This window comes from Myotis yumanensis, unplaced genomic scaffold (genome assembly GCF_028538775.1).
Source record: "Myotis yumanensis isolate MYYU_CA2020_CCGP unplaced genomic scaffold, mMyoYum1.0.hap1 SCAF_4, whole genome shotgun sequence".
NCBI lineage: Eukaryota > Metazoa > Chordata > Mammalia > Chiroptera > Vespertilionidae > Myotis > Myotis yumanensis.
In genome coordinates, this window is record NW_027223755.1 from 104,940,758 (window position 1) to 104,962,165 (window position 21,408).

Consider the following 21,408-nt stretch of genomic DNA (forward strand, 5'->3'; position numbering starts at 1 on the left):
TCATTAATATTTTACAGGCATATTTTACAGGTATGTTTGCTTTAAAAAGTGGTCTTTTTTTAAAGTTCTATATAAGCTGTCCTTATCCTATAAACAAAACCAGGGCCTATACTTGGGACATGCCAAGTCCCATCAACCTCCTGGGGCCCAGTGAATTATTTGGAAGCTAATATAGTCATGGAAACAAGCCGTCACAGGCTACCAAAAAGGGCAGTCTCAGAAAGAGACTCCCATGGAGGCTCTGCCATGAATAACAAGTTTGCCCAGAAGCTGGGCTGCACTTCAGGCAGCTCTGTGCCAGGCTGAAACAACAGTTACACGACAGAGGGGCTTGCAGGCCAGGGCCAGGCATGACTCCTCTAAGGAAAACACTGTCAAATGACTATAGGAGATGGGGGGAGGGGCACAGGTGTGCTTACAAACACAATATAACATTCAGCTGACATAATGAAAGTCAGATTTTAGTTAATTCAATTTTTTATCATTCCCCATTACAGCATCTGAGACTAGCACTAACAAGCTATGTGGCTTTGGAAAATTAACTTATCTGAACATCACTTTCCTCCTTTGTAAAACAGGAGTAACTAGTATTAGTGCTTACACCTTACAGAGCATGAGAGAATTATATAAGACTAGTGGCCCAGTGCACGAATTCATACACATCGAAAGGAAATTAGAAAAAATATTTTAATATCGCTATTCGCACCCTTTTTCTATAATAGAAGTGTCAGAGATGAAAGAAAATTAGTAAAATGTCTATGAAAATAATATATAAATTGGTTAATAAACAATAACATGATAGAACAACAAAGACATGACATAAAAACAAAAACATGATATAAAAACAACAGTGCTAAAAACAATGACTGATAAATTGATTAAACTTATTCTAATATCTCCCTGTGTACCACATTAAGAGTAAAAACACTTTCAGAGTGCTTGACTAATATCCCTTGTGATGAAGTATTTACAACTTTAACTTTAACATCACATGCTCTTCGAACTCAAGAGAAAGCAACATATAACTGACCATGTCCAAAAACAGGTTCAGGTAGGAATATTCCTACTCTGTCTAGAGTTTGTCCTGTGATTCATTAATAGTCATAGCAAATGCTGGCATCATGGGAAACTGTCTTCAAATTAATTAAAATGGGAGACCAGTGTCAGACGGGGACAAATCAATTCTTGGAATCAGAACAACCTCTCCTTCCACAGATCCTGTTAATACTTTAGCTTCTATTATGTTAGGTCACAATCTTTGATAATAAATCTAGTACCATTACAAAGACGCCATTTACTATTAATATTTCTCAGTAGCATTATGATTGCACCTACTTTTAATTTTAATTTATGACACAGCATTCCTGAAGGAGTAATACTATTAAGAAATTCGATAGGAGCTTTATATGTATTGCACATGCATAAGTCAACATTTATTTTTAAACTGCAAGTGTGTGTCATATGTACCAATCGGTCGGACAGTCGGACGCTCAGTCACTTAGCCTTTTATCCTATATAATAAAAGGCTAATATGCAAATTGACCAAACAGCAGAACGACTGGTCGCTATGATGCGCACTGACCACCAGGGGGCAGACACTTAACACAGGAGCTGCCCCCTGGTGGTCAGTGCGCTCCCACAGAGGGAGGGTCCTTAGCCAGAAGCCAGGCTCACAGCTGGCCAGCACAGCGGCGGTGGCGGGAGCCTCCTGCCTCTGCAGCAGTAGGACATCCCCAGAGGGGTCCCAGACTGCGAGAAGGTGCAGGCTGGGCTGAGGGACCCCTCTCCCCCAGCCAGTGCATGATAGTTGTTCACCGGGCCTCTAGTATATATAGATAACATAAGCAAACAATATAGTGCCAGGTACATAATGCGTGTTCTACAAATGAAGGTTATTATTACTATTAATAGAATAACCAAAAAAAAAAAAAATGCTAACCCTAACCCCAAGTAGGTGAAACATGTAAATGGCAGGACAGAGCCTTTTCCACTAGCTATGGCCAGAGGTACCCACGGCCCCTTACGCCAGGAAAGCTAGCATTTACTAGCATCAGCATGCTCCACCATAGTTTGCCTGCTTTGAGTTGTTCCTATGTCCTACTGGATTCTAAATACCAGGGAGGAAAGAGTATCTCACAGCAAAGTCCAGAGTTGTTTTTTCCTAGCATACTGGTTTAAAGGACATGAAGATATTCTATTTGCTAGGGTTTTCAAAAAGCTCTACCCTTTTGCTCCAAATTATCTCCCCTCTCTCTCACTGAAACACCTCTATGAACTATACTGTCAGAGCCTCATCCTTTACCTGCCCACGTGCCTCCCCATCATGATTTCTTTCTGTTTACAAGTTGGGGAGACAAAGCTGCAGGGAAGTGGCAGTAGAGAGAGAAATCATATTCTGACAGCAAAGAAGGCAATAATTCAATATTAGTCCATTTTTTAAATGTGGGTTAAATTAGAAAATAAAACCAGTTTACCTGACCCTGAAGTAACTATAAACTGCTGTAACCCCAGATAAACGTCTAAATTGTCCTGAAGAACTGGGAACTGAAAACAAAGAAACCACAATTAAAAAACAAAACATAAATGTGAGTTTTAACAGCATTTTACCATTAAAACAGCCCAAGTACCTCTGGGAGGTGGGGAGGTGGAGAGGTGGGGAGGTGGGGAGGTGGGGAGGTGGGGTGGGATAAAAACTCTTCTCTATGAACCTTTACGTACCCTACGAAGAGGTAGCTCCCCTCACCCCTAACAATTTCTACAACTGAAACCACCATCAGTTTGATACTTTTTAAAAACAAAGCAGTGGATGCTGGGTATGATTATGATGTTCCTAAAAGAGGACTTCAAGCCCCAAATGATCTGATTCTTTTAGAGTTCTGAGACAGGCCCACCTCCCTTCAAATCCAAGGTAAACCTACCCTTGAGAGAAATACAGATATGCCTTTATTCAAGTGCATGGCAAAGTGAAAAGACAGGCCAAATCATTTGGAAGTCATTTTCCCTTACTCATTTAGCAGACAGGACCTTCATAACCAGAGCTGTATCTTTTCTTTCTAAACTGCTATTCACCACTAAGTTAAAGATAAAAACTTTAATGTGGCAAATCCCTAAGAATGGCAGGTGACAAAATGGCAATCTCCATAGAAAAACAAAAGATACAATGCAAAGCTGACCCCAATAAATTAACTTGCCTTTGAAGGAGAGGCTTAATGAAATCCTCGGAAAACAGGTACCACTTAGTCAGTGAAATCAGTCCTATGACTAAAGATTCTAGCACATAAATATAAGCAGAGAGTGCCAGCAATTTGCCAAGAGTGAGCTTTACAATGGCTTGCTTTTCAGCAATGTGAGTCATATAAATAAACCTTCTATTCGGCCCAGCCACTTTCTAGCTACTGATAAAGGCATTAGTAAAGTTTATATTATAGACAAGAGTTTAGGAAGGAAAAACAGGACTTCCCAAAGTTGATCTAACATGTTTGGGGGAAATATTAACATTTGATCAATTTGAGGATTGGGTATTACTTTCTGCTTAGAATATGTATCTTTTTACAATACTGGTGAGCAAAAAAGCCTTACTGCTCATCCTACATGTGCAGGGCAATCACTGGGCTCTTTAACCCCCTCCAAACGTGAGTTACCAGTGTCGAGAAGGCGTGTGTGGGAAGGAGCTCCATCACTTTGGCCACTACCTCCAAGCTCTGGCGTAAGTACCGCTGCCACTCTGTCTGCTGCTGCAGGGGAAACACAGACAGGTCAGCTCTCCTACAGCAGAGTCCTGTCATTTTCCCTGCCAAGCGATCCTCAGCCTCACTCTTAGACATACCATTTTGAAGAAATGGCAAATGATGAAATCAGGTTATTTGGTACTTTAACAAGGCCAAGCTAAAAGATATTTTTTAACCCAATAAATTGTCATTAAAAGCTTTTTCCTAAAAAGAAGATGATCCCAATGGACACAGACACTAGGGGGGTGAGGGCATGAACAAGGGGGTGGGGTGGGGGCACTGGGGAGATAAGGACACATATGTAATACCTTAATCAATAAAGAAAAAATTTTTAAAAAAGAGATGATCTAAGAATGATCTACTTTTTCCCCTACAGTCATAGGAACAGAGATAGAAAAGCCACTTGTGAAAAAAAAATGCTCGTGTCCCCTTTCCCCCATCCGAGCTATATGAACTGGTCACTCATTCCTTCTGAGACAGGCCAGTACTGGGTTCTGTAAGTATCACTACGTCAGTGCCACTGAAGTATGGTCTGCAAACAGGCAGCATCGGATCTCCTGGGGGCTTGTTAGGTGTGCAATGCTGTGGCCCCCACCCCAAACCCCCTGAATCAAAATCTGTTTAACATCTGTGCCAGTGACTCTTATCCATGCTAGAATACGAGAAAGCACTGGCCTAAGTCCATGGTCAGCAAACTGCGGCTCGAGAGCCACACACAGCTCTTTGGCCCCTTGAGTGTGGCTCTTCCACAAAATACCACAAAACACCACGTGCGGGCGCGCACATACAGTGCGATTGAAACTTCATGGCCCATGTGCAGAAGTCGATATTTTGTGGAAGAGCCACACTCAAGGGGCCAAAGAGCTGCATGTGGCTCGCGAGCCGCAGTTTGCCGACCACTGGCCTAAGTCATACAGTTAACAAGAAGTAAAGCCAAAGTTTACCAAGCGCCTAGTATGCACCAGGCATGTAGCCAGTCCCTCTGCATGTGTTACCCTCACATAACTGTCAACACAGACATACCTCCCCCTTTTGGGAGATGAGAAATTTAAGGTTCAGAGAAATTCAACGCCCTGGCCTCTGTCTCCTTCATGGATTCAAATCCAGGCCATCTGGTTCCAAGTACAGAGTACAGAGCTCTTTCCAACCCAAACATCGCTACCCTCCTGGTCTTGATTATGCCACAGTCACTGCTATGTTGGAAATATACCAGCGCCCTAACCGGTTTGGCTCAGCAGATAGAGCATTGGCCTGCGGACTGAAGGGTCCCAGGTTCAATTCCGGTCAAGGGCATGTACCTTGGTTGCGGGCACATCCCCAGTAGGGAGTGTGCAGGAGGCAGCTGATCCATGTTGCTCTCTCATGGATGTTTCTAAATCTCTATCCCTCTCCCTTCCTCTCTGTAAAAAAAATCAATAAAATATATTTTTAAAAAAAAACAGAAAGAAAATATACCAGTGACTTGACAATTTTGAAGTGCATGGTGGTTAAGGAAAAAGAACACTGGAGTTGTGTCCTTAAAGACATTTTCCTTATCAATGTGGGACACTAGCATCAATAAATTCTAAACTGATTTTAAGAAATATCAGTTTAGCCCTAGCTGGTTTGGCTCAGCAGATAGAGCATCAGACTGCGGACTGAAGAGTCCCAGGTTCGATTCCAGTCAAGGGCACATGCCTTGGTTGCTGGCTCGATCCCCAGTTGGGGGTGTGCAGGAGGCAGCCAATCAATGATTCTCTCTCATCATTGATGTTTCTATCTCTCTCTCCCTCTTTCCTTCCTCTCTGAAATTAATAAAAATATATTTTAAAGTAAAATCCATCAAATAGTAACAAAAAGAAGTGGTTCCTGCTTAAAAAATAAGAAAAGAAATATCAGTTTACAAAATGTACTCAAAAGAAATTTCCTTTCATTCTAGCCTTATCGTTTAAGTATCTCTTTCACTATTTCCACCAGCATCCAACTAGCTTTTATCTGTTGCCCAAAGTGGGAGTGGAGGTATGGGTGCCAGGCAGGGAAAATAGGAGGGATACAGAGTTCTTACACTTTTCACTGAGCACATGTACTTACATCTCTAGTCCATATAAGTAAAAATGCCTGTAAAACTTTTTTTACAGTTAATGAACCCAAAGAGATAGGCAGGATATAAATTTCAAATGAACAACTCAAACTGTAAGACTACTCTGGCTTAAAAAGTCTCCAGAGCAGAGGACTGGGAGCTCTGGGTCCCTGTGCTGATTCACACCACATGACAACCAAGAAAGGCCAACTAGGGCATGCTGCTTACATCATCATCCAGAGTCTCGTCATCCAACTCCTCCAGCTGGGCCTGGTTGTATCTGAACTGGATTCGATTCAACACCTCCGTGAGCAAGAGGACTAGAGCGTCTTCGTACCTACGTACAGGGAGAAATCAACAACAGGTGAGAGCAGGCTTTTAGCCTCAGACTTTAAAAAGGCATCCTGCACTATGAAGGGAATGGCGTCCGCGTGTTGAATTACCGTACACAAAGGAGCATCTAAACTAAACTTAGTGTCTGGGCTGGCAAGTGTGTAGGTGAGAGCAGAGCAGTAGCAGGGTGTTCTTTATTTAACTGTGTTCCAGCACCTTCTTGCTGGACTGACCCTTTGAACATATATAATGTCCTTCTTTGTCTGTGGCAGCGATTTCTGTCTTCAGGTCTATTTTGTCTGACATTAGTATAGCTACCCCGACCTCTTTTGGTTATTGTTTGCATGAAGTATCTTTTTCTATCCTTTTTATTTCAACCTATCTGTGTCTCTGAAACTAAAGTGAGTCTCTTGTAGACAACATAGAGTTGGACAAATTTTTTTTCATCCATTCTGCCAATTTCTACTTTTTAACTAGAAGTTAACCCTTTACATTTAATGTAATTACTGAAAAGGAAGGACTTCTGCCATTTTGCTATTTTCTCCATGTCATATCGTTTGTTTCTCAATTCCTCCATTTTGTGTTAAATAGATAGTTTCTAGTGTACCATTTTAATTCCCTTGTCATTTCTTTTACCATATATATTTTTTTAATTTTATTTTTTCCATCCCCTTTTATCTCCTCTATGTCCTCTTTCACCTCCACCCCCATAACCACCACATTGTTGTCCAAGTCCATGAGTTCACTCTTTTTTTTTTACTTTTTTGCCTAATTCCTCTACCCACTCCCACCCCACTCCCCGAGCTATCTGCCTGCTCTCTATCTATTAGTCTGTGTCTAATTTGCTTGGTAGTTCAGCTTGTTCATTAAATTCCACGTTTGAGTGAAATCATATGATACTTGTCTTTCTCTGTACCATATATTTTCTCAGTGGTTGCTCTGGGGAATTACAGACACTACATATAAATATCAATTAATTCAATGATTCAATCCTTTTAACAACTGAGAGAGATAAGTGGTATTAATGGTATTCTTCTGATGAGAAAACTACAGTTGACAGAAGTTAAATAAATTGCCCAACGCTAACTGAGTTGAATCCGAGGCTCCCTAACTCAACATCCTATGTTCTCTCTACACATAAACCACCAATGGGCTTTGAGCCTGCTCCACCCACTCCCCCAAACCTACTATTTTTTTTCTTTAAATCCTCACCTGAGGATATGTTCTTCATTGATTTTTTAGAGAGAGAAAAAGGAAGGGGAAGGGAGAGGGAGGGGAAGAGAAGGGGAGGGGAAGAGAGGGGAAAGGGAAGAGAGGAAGAGGGAAACTAGGAGAGGGAGAGGGGAGAGAGGGGGAGGGGGAAACATAGATGGGCTGCCCCTTGCACATGCCCTGACCAGAGATCGAACTCAAAACCCAGGTATGTGCCCTGACTGGGACTCAAACCCACAACCTTTTTGGTGTACAGAATGATGCTCCAACCCACTGAGCAAACCCAAGCCTGCTCTTTAATCAGTTTTAAGAACACATAACCTAAGTGAAAAAATAAAAAGAGCCTGGAGAAACCCTGATGTGTTGATGTCTACGCATAACTTCTCAGAAACATTTGGAGCCTGAGGCTGGATATTACTCACATGTGATAAGCACTTAACTCAGAAGACACCAAGTTATATGCAACAGTTGCTAACGCAAAGGCCAACAAACCACTAATTTTCAAGAACAAATCATGTTGCCTAAGTGCTTGCCTGTCCTGAAATGTTTCTCAGATAGGATCAGGGGTTGCTCCCACTCATAAAGCAAGCCATCGTGCTGGTCATTCAGCTCTCAGCGCCAACCTGCTCTCCAGACTGTGTGATACTAGAGCTGAGATGACACAAAGCACACTTCTCCTCGGCCCACTGGGCTCTCTCAACAGGGTGCAGAGGAAGACAGGGCGGCGGGAAGGACTCGTCTTCCTATGGGCTTGCTGACCTGGCAGTGTCGCCCCAACAATGGTCACCTGGTGGTGACAACTGTTCCAGTTCCCAGCTTCCACACTCCCAGAACCAGCCTCATCGTGCACTCTCACAAGTGCCAGTAGCCAGACTATTCTCTCTCCTCAAAGGATTGAGTCCCCGTTCCATGGGCCCCCCAGGAGCTCCTGTGGCAGTGGGGTGGCCCTCTGTCCTCAGACACATGAGCTCTAGCTGCCTGGGTTCATCTCTCTGATGTAGATTTAATAACCCCAACCTCTTTCCTTTGGTACCCCTCAACCTAGGAGCGGAGTTGCTTCCTATAGTTATCATCTGTTATCTCAGGGTTCCCCTTTTACTTTCCCAGTCCTCTAAAACCAGTTTAACCAAATTCCTACACTGAATTCTTAAAATAATCTAGTAATTTCTGTTTTCCTGACAGGACTCAGTCTATATATGTGAGTACTATGATAACAAGATAACCAAAGTTGAATGATATCCAATGTCAAGATCAAATACAGGCCATCTAGTCTAAGAGTTCCAACTCATGTGATGAGAGTGTTTGTAAATGACTTCACAACCTAGATTAGATTGGCAACTAAACATGGCCTAGAGAAGAATACTGGCAAGGAAATCAGTAATAAAACAGGCAACATCTGTGGGAAAAATGTCAAGAGAATCAAAATCCCAGCCACACAGATCAGACAAGAAGAAAAAAATAAAAGGCATCCAACTTGAAAAGGAGTAAGTAAAATTGTCATCATCTGTAAAAGACATGATATTGTACATAGAAAACTCTAAGACTCCACAAAAAAACTACCAGAATTAACAAATGAGCCCAGCAGGTGTGACTCAGTGGTTGAGCATCAACCTATGAACCAAAAGGTCATCGTTCGATTACCATATATAGCGCATATGCCTGGGTTGTGGGCTCAATCCCCAGGGGATGTGCAGGAGGTAGCCAATCAATGATTGTCTCTCATCATTGAAGTTTCTCTCTCTCTCTTTCCCTTCCTCTCTTAAATATATATGTACTAGAGGTCCGTTGCACGAAATTTGTGCACGGGAGGGGGGGCGGTCCCCTCAGCCCAGCCTGTACCCTCTCCAATCCGGGACCCCTCAGGGGATGTGCGACTGTCCCTGGGATTGGGCCTAAACCGGCAGTCGAACATATCTCTCACAATCCTGGACCACTGGTTCCTAATCACTCACCTGCCTGCCTGCCTGGTTGCCCCTAACTGCCCGCCCCTGTTGGCCTGATCGCCCCTCACTGCCTCTGCATGCCGGCCTGATCGCTCCTAACTGCCTCCCCTGCTGGCCTGGTCGCCCCACACAGCCTGCTCGTTCAGTCGTTTGGTCATCCCTCATTAACCCCCCTGCTGGCCTGGTCGTAGGCAGCCATCTTGTGAGGGCACAAGGGTTAATTTGCATATTACCTCTTTATTATACAGGGTGTGTGCATGTGTATTCTATATAATAAAAGACTAATATGCAAATTGGTCAAACGGCAGAACGACCAGTAGCTATGATGCGCACTGACCATCAGGGGGCAGATGCTCAACACAGGAGCTGCCCTGTGGTCAGTGAGCTCCCACAGGGGGAGCACCACTCAGCCAGAAGCCAGGCTCACAGCTGGGGAGTGCAGCAGCAGTGGCAGGAGCCTTTCCCGCCTCCATGGCAGCGCTAAGGATGTCCGACTGATGGCTCCCATACTACGAGAGAGCACAGGCCGGGCTAAGGGACGCCCACCCAGTGCACAAATTTCACGCACTAGGCCTCTAGTATATATATACTAATCTCAACATTGCAACAAATAAATAAATAAATAAATAAGATACCTTGGAATAGCCCTAGCTGGTTTGGTTCAGTGGATAGAGTGTCGGCTTGCAGACTGAAGGGTCCCAGGTTCAATTCTGGCCAAGGGCACATGCCTGGGTTGCAGGCTTGACCTCCCAGTAGGGGGCGTGCAGTTGGGCAGCCAATTAATGATTCTCTCTCATCATTGATGTTTCTATCTCCCTCTCCCTCTCTGAAATCAATAAAGAAATATATATATATAATTTTTTTTTTAAAGATACCTTGGAATAAACCTAACCAAGGAGGTAAAAGACCTGTACTAGAAAAACTACAAGACACTGAAGAAAAAAAAATAGAGGAAGATACAAACAAATGGAAGAATACACTGTGTTCATGGATTGGAAAAATTAACATCATTAAAATGTCCATACTACCCAAAGCAATCTATTAACATCTAAAAGGGAATTTAAAGACTTTGAAGATATTTAAAGACTATAAAAAGGTAATAAAAGTGTAGTGGATAAAAGAAAAAAAAAGTTTAGTGGAGTCATAAGAGTAGGGCCTTAATCAAATAGGTCCAGTGCCCTTACATGAAGAGAAAGTGACAAGAGAGCACATGTATGCTCCCTCTCTCTCCCCATGTAAGCATGGAAGAAAGGCCCTGTGAGCACTAAGAGAGAAGACAGCATCTGCAAGCCAGGAAGAGTCCTCATCAGAACCTGCATCTGCCAGCACCTTGGACTGTGACTTCTAGTCTCCAGAACTGTGAGAAAATAAATCTCTGTTATTTAGGCCACTCAGCCGATAGTATTTTGTTATGGCAGACCTAGCTGATTAATACGGAAGGTAAATGACAGTAAGAAAGAAACCTGGAACTTCAAGAATGAAGGAAAAGCAAGAGAAGTAGTAAATACGTGGGTAAATACAATAAACTATTTCTCTCCTGTTAAGATCTTTAATACATGAGTGATTAACAAAAGCAAAAACTGAACATTGTTTGATAAGGTTTTCAATGTACATAGATGTTAAACATATGAGAACCTCAATACAAAGAAGGGAGAGTAAAGAATCAATATGATGCTAAGGTTTCTACATTCCAATTGAAGTGATAAAATGTAAGTGCAAAGTTAAGTATATATTTTGTAATGCCAGAGCAACTACTAAAAAAACTCATATAATGAGATATAGTCAAACACTCAATAGATACATTAAAAAAGAAAACTAAATTTGCGTGCAACCAACACAGTCTCAAATGAAGCAAAAACTTATGAAACTGCAAAGAGACCGACAAAGCCACAATTACACTTGGAGAGCTCACTTCTCTAAGTAACTGATAGAACAAGCAGGATAAAGACAACATTTAGAATGCCATCGACCAACCTGATCAATGACTGACATTTATAAAACATTTCACCCAACTACAGGAGAATACGTACTCTTTTCACCAAGAAGACTAGCTCATAAAACAAATCATAACAAATAGAAAAAAATGAAAATCATGCAAATTATGTTTTCAACTCAATCTAAACTAGAAAACAAGATATATGGAAAATCCCAAATATTTGTAAATTAAACAGAGGAAATCTTAAGAGAGATTTGAAATACACTAAACAGCCCGGCCAGTATGATTCGGTGGTTAGAGCATCATTCTGTGCACTGAAGGGTCCCAGGTTTAATTCCAGGTTAGGCACATACCCAGGTTGAGGTTTTTGTTGTTGTTGTTGTTTTTTAATTTTTATTGATTTCAGAGAGGAAGGCAGAGGAAGAGAGAGAGAGAAATATCCATGATGAGAGAGAATCAGGGATTGGCTGCCTCCTACAAGTCCCCACTGGGGATCTAGCCCACAACCCGGGCATGTGCCCTTGACCGGAATCGAACCTGGGACCCTTCAGTTCACAGGCCGATGCTCTATCAACTGAGCCAAACCAGCTAGGGCCCAGGTTGAGGTTTTGATCCCTGGTTGGGCCCCTGCATGAGACAACCAACTGATGCTTCTCACATCAATCTTCCTCTCTTTCTCTCCCCCGTCTCCCTTCTCTCTCTCTAGAATCAATGAAAAACATATCTGTAGGTGAGGATTTTTTAAAAAAAAAATTTAGCCTGGCCAGTGTGCTAAATGATTAGAATATCAGCCCACTCACTGAAGGGTACAGATTTGATTCCCAGTCAAGGGCACTACCTGGATTGCAGGTTCGTTCCCACTAATCACCCCCCACCCCAAGCCCCCGTCAGGGTATGTGCAGGAGGCAATCGATCATTGTGTCTCTCTCACATCTGTCTGCCTGTCTATCTGTGTCTCTCGCTCTCTCTCCCTCCCTTCCATCCTCTCTGAAAAGCAATGGAAAAAAATACCCTCGGGTGAAGATTAACAAAAGATAGATAGATAAATAAAAATAAATAAATAAATATATTTTTAAAATGCACTAAACAGTGAAAAGGAAAAGAGAACATACTAAAATTTGATAAAGCTAAAGCTCTGCTCAGAGGGAATTTAAAACTTTAAAGGTTTAAGTATACAACAGAGATAAACCTACAGACCTGTATGGCTCAAGCCACAGACGTGATTCCAAAAACATCCCAACTTCTGAGAGTTAAATAAAATTCTACATGTTAAGGCAACTACATAGTAGATGCTCAGTAAGTATATGAGGAATGAAAAAACAAATGGACAAATAAATAAATACGTAGGCAATAAACAGACAATTCAAGTTGGATAACTACGAAGGACTGAAACATAATCCTGGGTAGCTTTTTCAACTCTATAATGAAATAACTAAGACCAAAATCACTTACTCTCTAGGGAAGTCAAAGGCATGAATTTCTCTTAGCAAGAGCTAGAAAGCTACTGGAGCCTTCATTTAAAACTAGTTAACATCTTTTATTAATTGTATCAAAATGTCATGTGTCATAATGGCACTTATTCTTTATTATGCAGAAAACCCACAAGAGGGGGAAAAAAAGGGCAATTTTTTTCATGCTCACCCACTTTTGTTTACAGTTCAATCTAGTGTCACCCAGAATCCCTGACTGGTCTGTGGCCAGCACTTGTCCGTAGTCTCATGACAAAGTCAATAACTTTAGTTGCTTAACTCACTTCAGGTTTCCTCATCTTCCTGTAAAAATAAGTTTCTACACAGGTGGCTCCCTTCATATTGATAAGCACAAAGAAAAGAGAGCGAGAGAGAAAAGGGAAGAACACCAATACATATTTACTGAGCACTTACTGTCAGCCACGGTGCTTTACACACACTGGTTCACTTAATTTTCTCAACAACTTACAACATAGGTACAACCATCCATAAAGTACAAAATGAGGAAAAGTAGAAAGAAATTCAGGTCTTTCCACACCACCTCAAAATGGCAAATCTGGACAATGAGCCCCACCAGCAATTCTTATGTTTTAAATTGATTTCAGAGAGGGAGAGAGACAGAAACATCAATGATGAAGAACCATTGATCGGCTGCCTCCCACACATCCCACACTAGGGATCTAGCCCAAACCAGGAGCATGTGTCCTGACCAGGAATCGAACCATGACCTCCTGGTTCATAGGCTGAAGCTCAACCACTGAGCCACAGCCACTGGGCCCCACCAGCAAGTTCAGCTGGGTGAGTTACAGAACTTTTTTACTCCATTAACATTGGAACTCAAGTTCTCTAAAATCCCCACCAGTTCTGATCAAGAAGCACTGGAGTATTCTCGCTGAGCAAGGAATATGCAGAGCTCCAATTTCCAAGCTCCCAAGACCAAAAATAAATCCACGTACATTTGTGCTTCTAAATTTGTAGCCTACAATGTCTACCACATTGTTGTCAGTGACGGATGATGCAAAACCTTTAAACCACAAGGGACAGGAACTCAGTGCTGCCTCTATGACTTAACCACACCTACATTTCCCACTAAGACACTGAGAAAACATTCTTGACTACTTCCTGTAAGATCAATTGTTTCTGAAATTTTGGCTCAACCACAAGTCTGATTCCAAAAGCACCCCAACTTCTCTCAGATATATTTTATCGGTTGAAAAACATTTGACCATATTTATAAGCTCTCAGATAAAATGAATGTGGTAATTACCAATAGCCAGTGCTCTTTTTCAGCTGCTTCTGCAAAACAGCACAGTCTGATATATTGGGGTCTTTTATAACTAAAACAGTGGCTACCAAACTTTCAAAACTTTCATTTAAAAACTTTTGAGCATATTTGTATAATGTACAGTATAAAAGGTGACAGATAAAGTTTATCAGGTGAATTTCAACTTTTTTCTTTGTGGACCCCCGTGGACTACTTATACACCGTTCAGTCTACTACAGGTCAGTCTACTACCCTAGACCACTAAGGGGTATCTGATGGACAAGCAGGTCTTCAGATGATGGTTACTCTTTCCCAGCATAAGCCACAGACCAGCTCTGAAGGCTTGGGGTTTGGGTATTTTTGTTGTTTAAAGACATGAAAGTGTTGTAAGTGTATGCTTTTAAAAAAAGTCATGCCCCAACCCCGTGGTCGGCAAACTGCGGCTCACGAGCCACATGCGGCTCTTTGGCCCCTTGAGTGTGGCTCTTCCACAAAATACCACGTGCGGGCGCGCACATACAGTGCGATTGAAACTTCGTGGCCCATGCGCAGAAGTCGGTATTTTGTGGAAGAGCCACACTCAAGGGGCCAAAGAGCCACATGTGGCTCACGAGCCGCAGTTTGCTTACCACTGCCCTAACCCATTTGGCTCAGTGGATAGAGCATCGGCGTGTGTACTGAAGGGTCCCAGGTTCGATTCTAGTTAAAGGCACATGCCCGGGTTGTGGGCTCAATCCCCAGTAGGGGCATGAAGGAGGCAGCCAATCAATGATTCTCTTTCATCATTGATGTTCTATCTCTCTCTCCCTCTCCCTTCCTCTCTGAAATCAATAAAAATATATTTTTTAAACAGTCATGAAAAATTAGAAAGCCTCATTTAGGATGATAATCAAATGATCAATGAGAAAAATCCCTAGTGTTAAAAGTGGTCAGCCAGGCCCTACCCGGCTTGGCTCAGTGGATAGAGTGCCAGTCCACGGACTGAAGGGTCACAGGTTCGATTTGGGCCAAGGGCATATACCTCGGTTGCAGGCTTGATCCCTGTTCCTGGTTGGGGGTGTGCAGGAGGCAACCAATCGATGTGTCTCTCTCACATCTATGTTTCTCTCTCTCTTTCTCTCCCCCTCCCTTCCACTCTCACTAAAAATCAATGGAAAAATATCCTCGGGTGAGGATTAACAATAACAAAAAATAGTAGTCAGCCAGAACCACTGACAACTGTGGTATCAGATGCTATCAGATAACAGGTGCCTGGGCAGATAGGTCAACATCAGCAGGAAGGCTAAAGGCCTTTAGGCTCTCCAGGGGCCCTGTCACTTAACTCCATGGTCACCACCATAGCAAAATGACAGCAACATCATCTACTATTATTACTGTTGGGGTCATAGCTGTGACTGAGTGTCTAATCATATATTAGGTGCTGTGCAGATATCTACACTAATAAAAGAGAAACATGGTAATTGGCGTACGACCGCTACCCTTCCCATTGGCTAATCAGCGTATCCTTATGCAAATTAATTGTCAGCCAAGATGGCGGCTGGCAGCCAGGCAGCTGGAAGCTAACAGGAGGCTTGCTTGCTGTGGACTCCAACATTCCCCACCCGCCTCTGAGCTTCAGTTAGAAACATAGTAACATTTATAGAAGATAAACAAAACTCCAGAAACCTCCTGTCAGTCAGCCGGGATCTCAGAGCTGGAGTCGCAACATTGTTTCGAATACAGAAAACAAAGGCCAGAAACCTGCTTTCAGCGGAGCCTCAGAGAGAAAGCCGGCTCTCAGCTCCAGTGACAGCCATAGAAGGTAAATAAATGCCAGAATAAAAAAAAAAAGAAAAACAGGAGAGGTTTGGAGCTTCAGTCGCCTGCCAGCCTGAAAACGGCCCTCAGCCCCTCACCCAGACTGGCCAGGCACCCCAGTGGGGACCCCCACCCTGAAGCAACAAGATGGCGGCTATTTGCATACTGAAGGCAGGTGGCAGCAGGCAAAGCTGTCTGCGGTCTGGGACCCGGATCTGTGACCCTGCCGGGCGGGATCAGCGGAGCAGCGAGGCCTCCCAGCACCAGGATCAGCGTGACAGGGGGCAGCGCCCAAACGCCCTGATTGCCCTGCGGCTGTGTGTGTGACAGTGGCAGCGCCCCAACACCCCCACGGGCCCTGCTCTATGTGAGACGGGGTAGAGCCATACCTCCCCATCGGCCCTGCCCTGAGTGTGACAGGGTGTGGCGCCTCAACTACCCCACCCCCACGGGCCCTGCTCTGTGTGTGACAGGGGGCAGCTCCCCAAACCCCTGATCGGCCCTGCTCTGGGCATGACAGGGGGGAGCTCCCCAAACCCCTGATGGGCCCTGCTGTGTGTGTGACAGAGTACGGAGCCTCAACCCCCTGATGGTCCCTGCTCTGTGTGTGACAGGGGGCAGCGCCTCAACCCCCTGATCGGCCCTGCTCTGTGCATGACAGAGGGGAGCTCCCCAAACCCCTGATGGGCCCTGCTCTGTGTGTGACAGAGTACGGAGCCTCAACCCCCCTGATGGTCCCTGCTCTGTGTGTGACAGGGGGCAGCGCCCCAACCCCCTGATCGGCCCTGCTCTGTGCATGGCAGGGGGCAGCGCCCCAACCCCCTGATCGGCCCTGCTCTGTGCGTGGCAGGGGGTGGCGCCGCAACCTCCCCATCCGCCCTGCTCTGTGCATGACAGGGGGCGGTGCCCCAACTCCCCAATCGGCCCTGCTCTGAGCCCGACCAGGGGCTGCACCTAGAGATTGGGCCTGCCCTCTGCCACCCAGGAGCAGGCCTAAGCCAGCAGGTCATTATCTCCTGAGGGGTCCCAGACTGCAAGAGGGCACAGGCAGGGTTGAGGGACCCCCTCCACACCCGCCCCCCGAGTGCACAAATTTTTGTGCACCGGGCCTCTAGTTTTATATATATGATTCTATATACAGTCTAGCCAACCTTCAAGACAGGTATTAGTATGCTAATTCTTCAAGAGGAAATAAATGTGGTCAGCATATAACCTGACCAAAGTAGCACTGCTACCATGAAGCAGCAAAAGAATTTAAACTCTATACCACTGATCCTTGCATTGGGACAATAGTCTGTCTAAGTGTATATTTAATAGTAATAATCTGTTAGTGTACATTTTCTCAATGAAACCATATTCTCCAGACCTAAAGCACACTTGTACTGTGCTTTAAGAAGGATTTCCATATTAATTACTTCCCCAGTTTATTCTTTCAACAAGCCTGAGAGATATGAAAGAATATCTACAACTAAATATAGCAAAATTAGGCATAGTCCCAGGACCAAACGATGCAACTGTTAGGCATCCAAGAAAGAGAATTTGGCGAAAGCACATTTGCTTTGAAGAATTTCATTCAAAAACACAATTACTTACAGTTAGCAAATTCACCAAAACAGGATCTACTGTTGTGTAATAAGGTTTCTGATACATGAATGTACTACCCATAACCACACGTGAGTTGGCACCATAGCAACTTGGAAGCTATTTTGCAATCACAAAAATAATGTCTGGGAACAAAAGTGCAAATGTTTAAACTTAAAATGCAAATATTTACAACTAGTGGCCTGGTGCACGAAATTTGTGCACATTAAAAGGGAATTAATTAGAGGAAATATTTTAATATTGCTATTTGCCCTTTCTGTATAATAGAAGTGTCAAGAGATGAAAGAAAATTAGTAAAATGTATATGAAAATCTCCCTCCTGTCAGAGTCTGGGGCACGCCACGGGACCCAGAGTCAAGTCCCCACCCACCTGCACACACCTTGAAATTGTGCGAGACCCAGACCCGGCTGGCCCCACCCCCGTCAAGCCCGGCAGGGCAGGGGGCACAGTCTCAGGTCCCACGGCCCTGTGCGAGGGCATGAGGGCATGAGGGCATGATGACCATTTGCATATTAGCTCTTTATTATACAGGATTTTAAAAGCTCATAAAACCTCAGCAGGGGAAAGGGTTTTAGAGGTTCCATCCAACCTCTTCCCAGGCGGGGATTCTCCTCACCACCTCCATTTGGCACATTTCTGGGGAAGGCATGCTCACAATCTCCACCACCAACCACTGATACCACTTACTGAGCATTTATAATGTGCCAAGCATTCTAAATACATTAGCTCATTATTTCTCAAATGAAGTAATGACCACAGTGTACAAGAAACACACTTTCTACCTGCAAGCAAAAAAATGAGCTTAAGAAACATGGGGGAAAAACATTTCCCCATTTTCTATTTTTATGCTAAGCAAAATAAGCCAGTCAGAGAAAGACAAGTATCACATGATCTCACTCATAAGTGGAATCTAAGGAACAAAATAAACTGTTGAACAAAATAGATCCAGAGACATAGAAGTATGGAACAGACTGTCAAATCTCAGAGGGAAGGTAGAGTGGGTGGGTGGGAGAGAAGAGATCAACCAAAGCACTTGTATGCATATATGCATAACCCATGGACACAGAAAATAGGGTGGTGAAGGTCTGGGGTGGGGATGGGCTAGAAGGGTTAATGGGAGAAAAAAGGGGACATATGTAATACTTGCAACAATAAAGATTTTAAAAAAATTTTTTTAAATACATATATATAATTTTAAAAGTGCAAAAGTAATTATCTGTGGATTACAAAATTATGGATAACTTATCTTCTTTTTATTTTCTATCTTTGCCTGGTTTCTAAAATAAATACTTTTCCATGACAAGTATTTATTGCCTTATTTAGGAAATTTTCAAACACATACAAAAGGAGTAAGAATATAATGAACCCCAAGTTCCTATCAACTAAGTTCAATCTCAACCAACATATGGCCAACCCACTTCCCCCTCTCTTCCCAGTGGATTATTTTAAAGCAAATCCCAGGTGTCACATCATTTCATCCAATAAAATACTTCACTAATGTCATTACAAACAACACACAATCCCCAGCCAGCGGGGCTCAGTGGTTGAGCATTGACCTATAAACCAGGAGGTCACAATTCGATTCCCCATCAGGGCACATGCCTGGGTTGCAATCTCGATCCCCAGTGTGGGGCGTGCAAGAGGCAACCGATCAATGATACTCTCTCATCATTGATGTTTCTATCTCTCTGTCCCACTCCTTTACTCTGAAATCAATAAAAATATATATTTTAAAAAGAAACACACACAACATGAAGCATATCACACCTAAAAAAATTAACAATATTTTTTTAATCAGAAAAAAAAATGTTTTCAGAAAATGAAATATTAAGGGGGGAAAAGAAGAAAATACTAAATGGCATTACTACTTTAGGTTATGTGACTCAGTTTCACTGAAGAGGTCTGGCTGCATGGTTGACCCTTCAAGGCCATAAGAAAAACTGGCAAAAATGTCTATTTCTAAGTTATCAACATTTCTGGGGTTTACCTGTTGAGCACTGCTTCCTTGTCTCCCAGACGACTTTTAATTTTACTTGTCAGATAGTCCAAAAACAGCGTCCAGATGTCCAAACAAGAGAAGTAACCTTCATGAGTAGGCTATGGTACAAAAGAAATCCAGACAATGAAATTACTTAATGCAAATACTCCTTAGGAACCCACCCACCAGTACACTTCGACCAGAATGTTACAACCATAAGTCTAGGTTCCCTCAACTTCCTGGTGTCTTTTAGAGGGTCTTCACAATTAGGCCTGTTGAACCTAACGAGACAAGGGTATCAGAGACAGAGAAGCATGGAACAGACTGTCGAATCTCAGAAGGAAGGCGGGGGTGGCAGGATGTGGAAAGAACATAATTGGTGGCAGGATCAGATGTGGAAAGAACACATCATTAGGGAGATACTAAGTGGGACAAATTGAGTTACAAAATAAGCCAAGCAAACACCTATATTAAAATCTAAGACAGTGGTAAGAAGGACTCTTTCAGATTATCCAATTCAAATCTGTTTATAGAGAAAGAAACTGAGATCCAAAGATATGATTTATTCAAGCTCAGGGGGAGGAGCAGGTCCTTTTACCTCCGGCAAATGCTCTTTCCACGACATACCATTACAAAACTGAAAATAAATTTCAGTGGCTCCAAAGGTGCCAAGTTTACACATTTGAACATTAGGAAAGACCATTTGCAGTCTTCTTATATAACAGACTGAAAATAAGCTTGTTAAGTCTGACTCTCAGGCATTACCTCATCTGCAGAAGTAGGGGTGTCCAACAGGCTAACAGCATCTCTAACCCAGTGTTGATAAGGACAAAGTGAGGAGAGAAGACAAAGTCTTTGTAGGGTCCTAGTGCTGGACCATTTGAGTGATTGCACTGACAAACTCTCTGGAGAGCTTTCAGCTTTATTTCCTACAAAATCCAGGCATTATACTCTCCACCATCTAGTCCTCCTCATACTAGTGCATATTCAGTTTCAACTTGTGGTCCCTCAATCCCTTACATATCCACTCAAATTCTTGCTACCTACAAGAACTCTTTGGTTTTAGTTGTGATTGCCTGATTGAGCCACATATTGGTAGCGGGATCAGATGTGGGAAGAAATAATACTATCATCTTGGATCAGTTTTCCTTCCATTTCTGATCCACAAGGAAATCCAGAAGTTTACATGGACATGTATGAAACTTGCCCAAGGAATAACTAATGTTGGGTGGTAGTGGGCAGAGGGAGTTATGTGCCCAGTTGAGTCTGAGACTGAAAACTATAACTTAAAAAACAGCAGACTCCAAGCTCACAACCCACCAGGCAGCCCTGGCACCTGACGGCTAGAGTTCCATCAGGACCACTGACAAGCCATCCTCAGAAAAAAGAAAGACCGCTTCCTGTCTCCACTTCGGACTTCAAAAAATGCAGGACATGTCCATCACAAGAAATGCCGCAGACGATTAAGCAGGAAAACAACTGATAAGCCACATGGAGATAAGGTGGGCAATTGGTGGGCAGGCACTCGACTTGCCCAGCCAGGAGATGTAGTCTTGTCCTGGCTTTTGGCTTGCTGAGCTTCCCTTAATTAAGTCACCCAGCTATCCTTCTTTGGTTTGAAATACCAGCCCCCTTCAAAGAACACAACTGACCAGATGCACATGGAAGTGTATTAGAGAAAAGCCACCACGTAAGTTCAGGTTTTATGGTGTTGTCAAAATACTTTATAATTATACACATCTTACCATGCCTTTGAATTAAAGATGTACTGTGTGTGTGAAGACTGGAGAAAAAGGTGGGTAGATAAACCTTTTGTAGGACCTGAAATATTGCCACTCACATCCATATATGCAAGCCCCACTGTGAGACCTTGTGTATAACCCACATCTGGCCATTGACGATTGCTGTGGGTATAGACTGGTAAGATCATAACAATTACAGGTTGACTGCACGTTTGAAGTTGTCCAACTTTTCTGAACCCACACAAGCCCATTTTTTAAATGTACCTGCACTCAGATTTACTTATCAGATTCCAGGGATAATTAATCGCTAAAGATCCTGACAAGTTTCTTTTTTTTTTTTTAAT

General features: G+C 43.1%; 1 protein-coding gene across 3 annotated transcripts in view; it reads right to left on the bottom strand.

The window, feature by feature from the left end:
* Window positions 1-21,408, bottom strand: part of XPO6 (exportin 6) — a 129,920-nt gene that overhangs the window by 38,615 nt on the left and 69,897 nt on the right. For 2 of the 3 annotated variants that reach the window (XM_070413429.1, XM_070413430.1), the window contains 4 exons: window positions 19,332-19,441; window positions 6,016-6,124; window positions 3,642-3,734; window positions 2,475-2,544 (listed from right to left, as the gene is read on the bottom strand). In XM_070413429.1, coding sequence (XP_070269530.1) covers window positions 2,475-2,544; window positions 3,642-3,734; window positions 6,016-6,124; window positions 19,332-19,441 — 382 coding nt within the window. The remainder of the gene's footprint in view (window positions 1-2,474; window positions 2,545-3,641; window positions 3,735-6,015; window positions 6,125-19,331; window positions 19,442-21,408) is intronic. The other variant, XM_070413431.1, reaches the window with a different exon arrangement.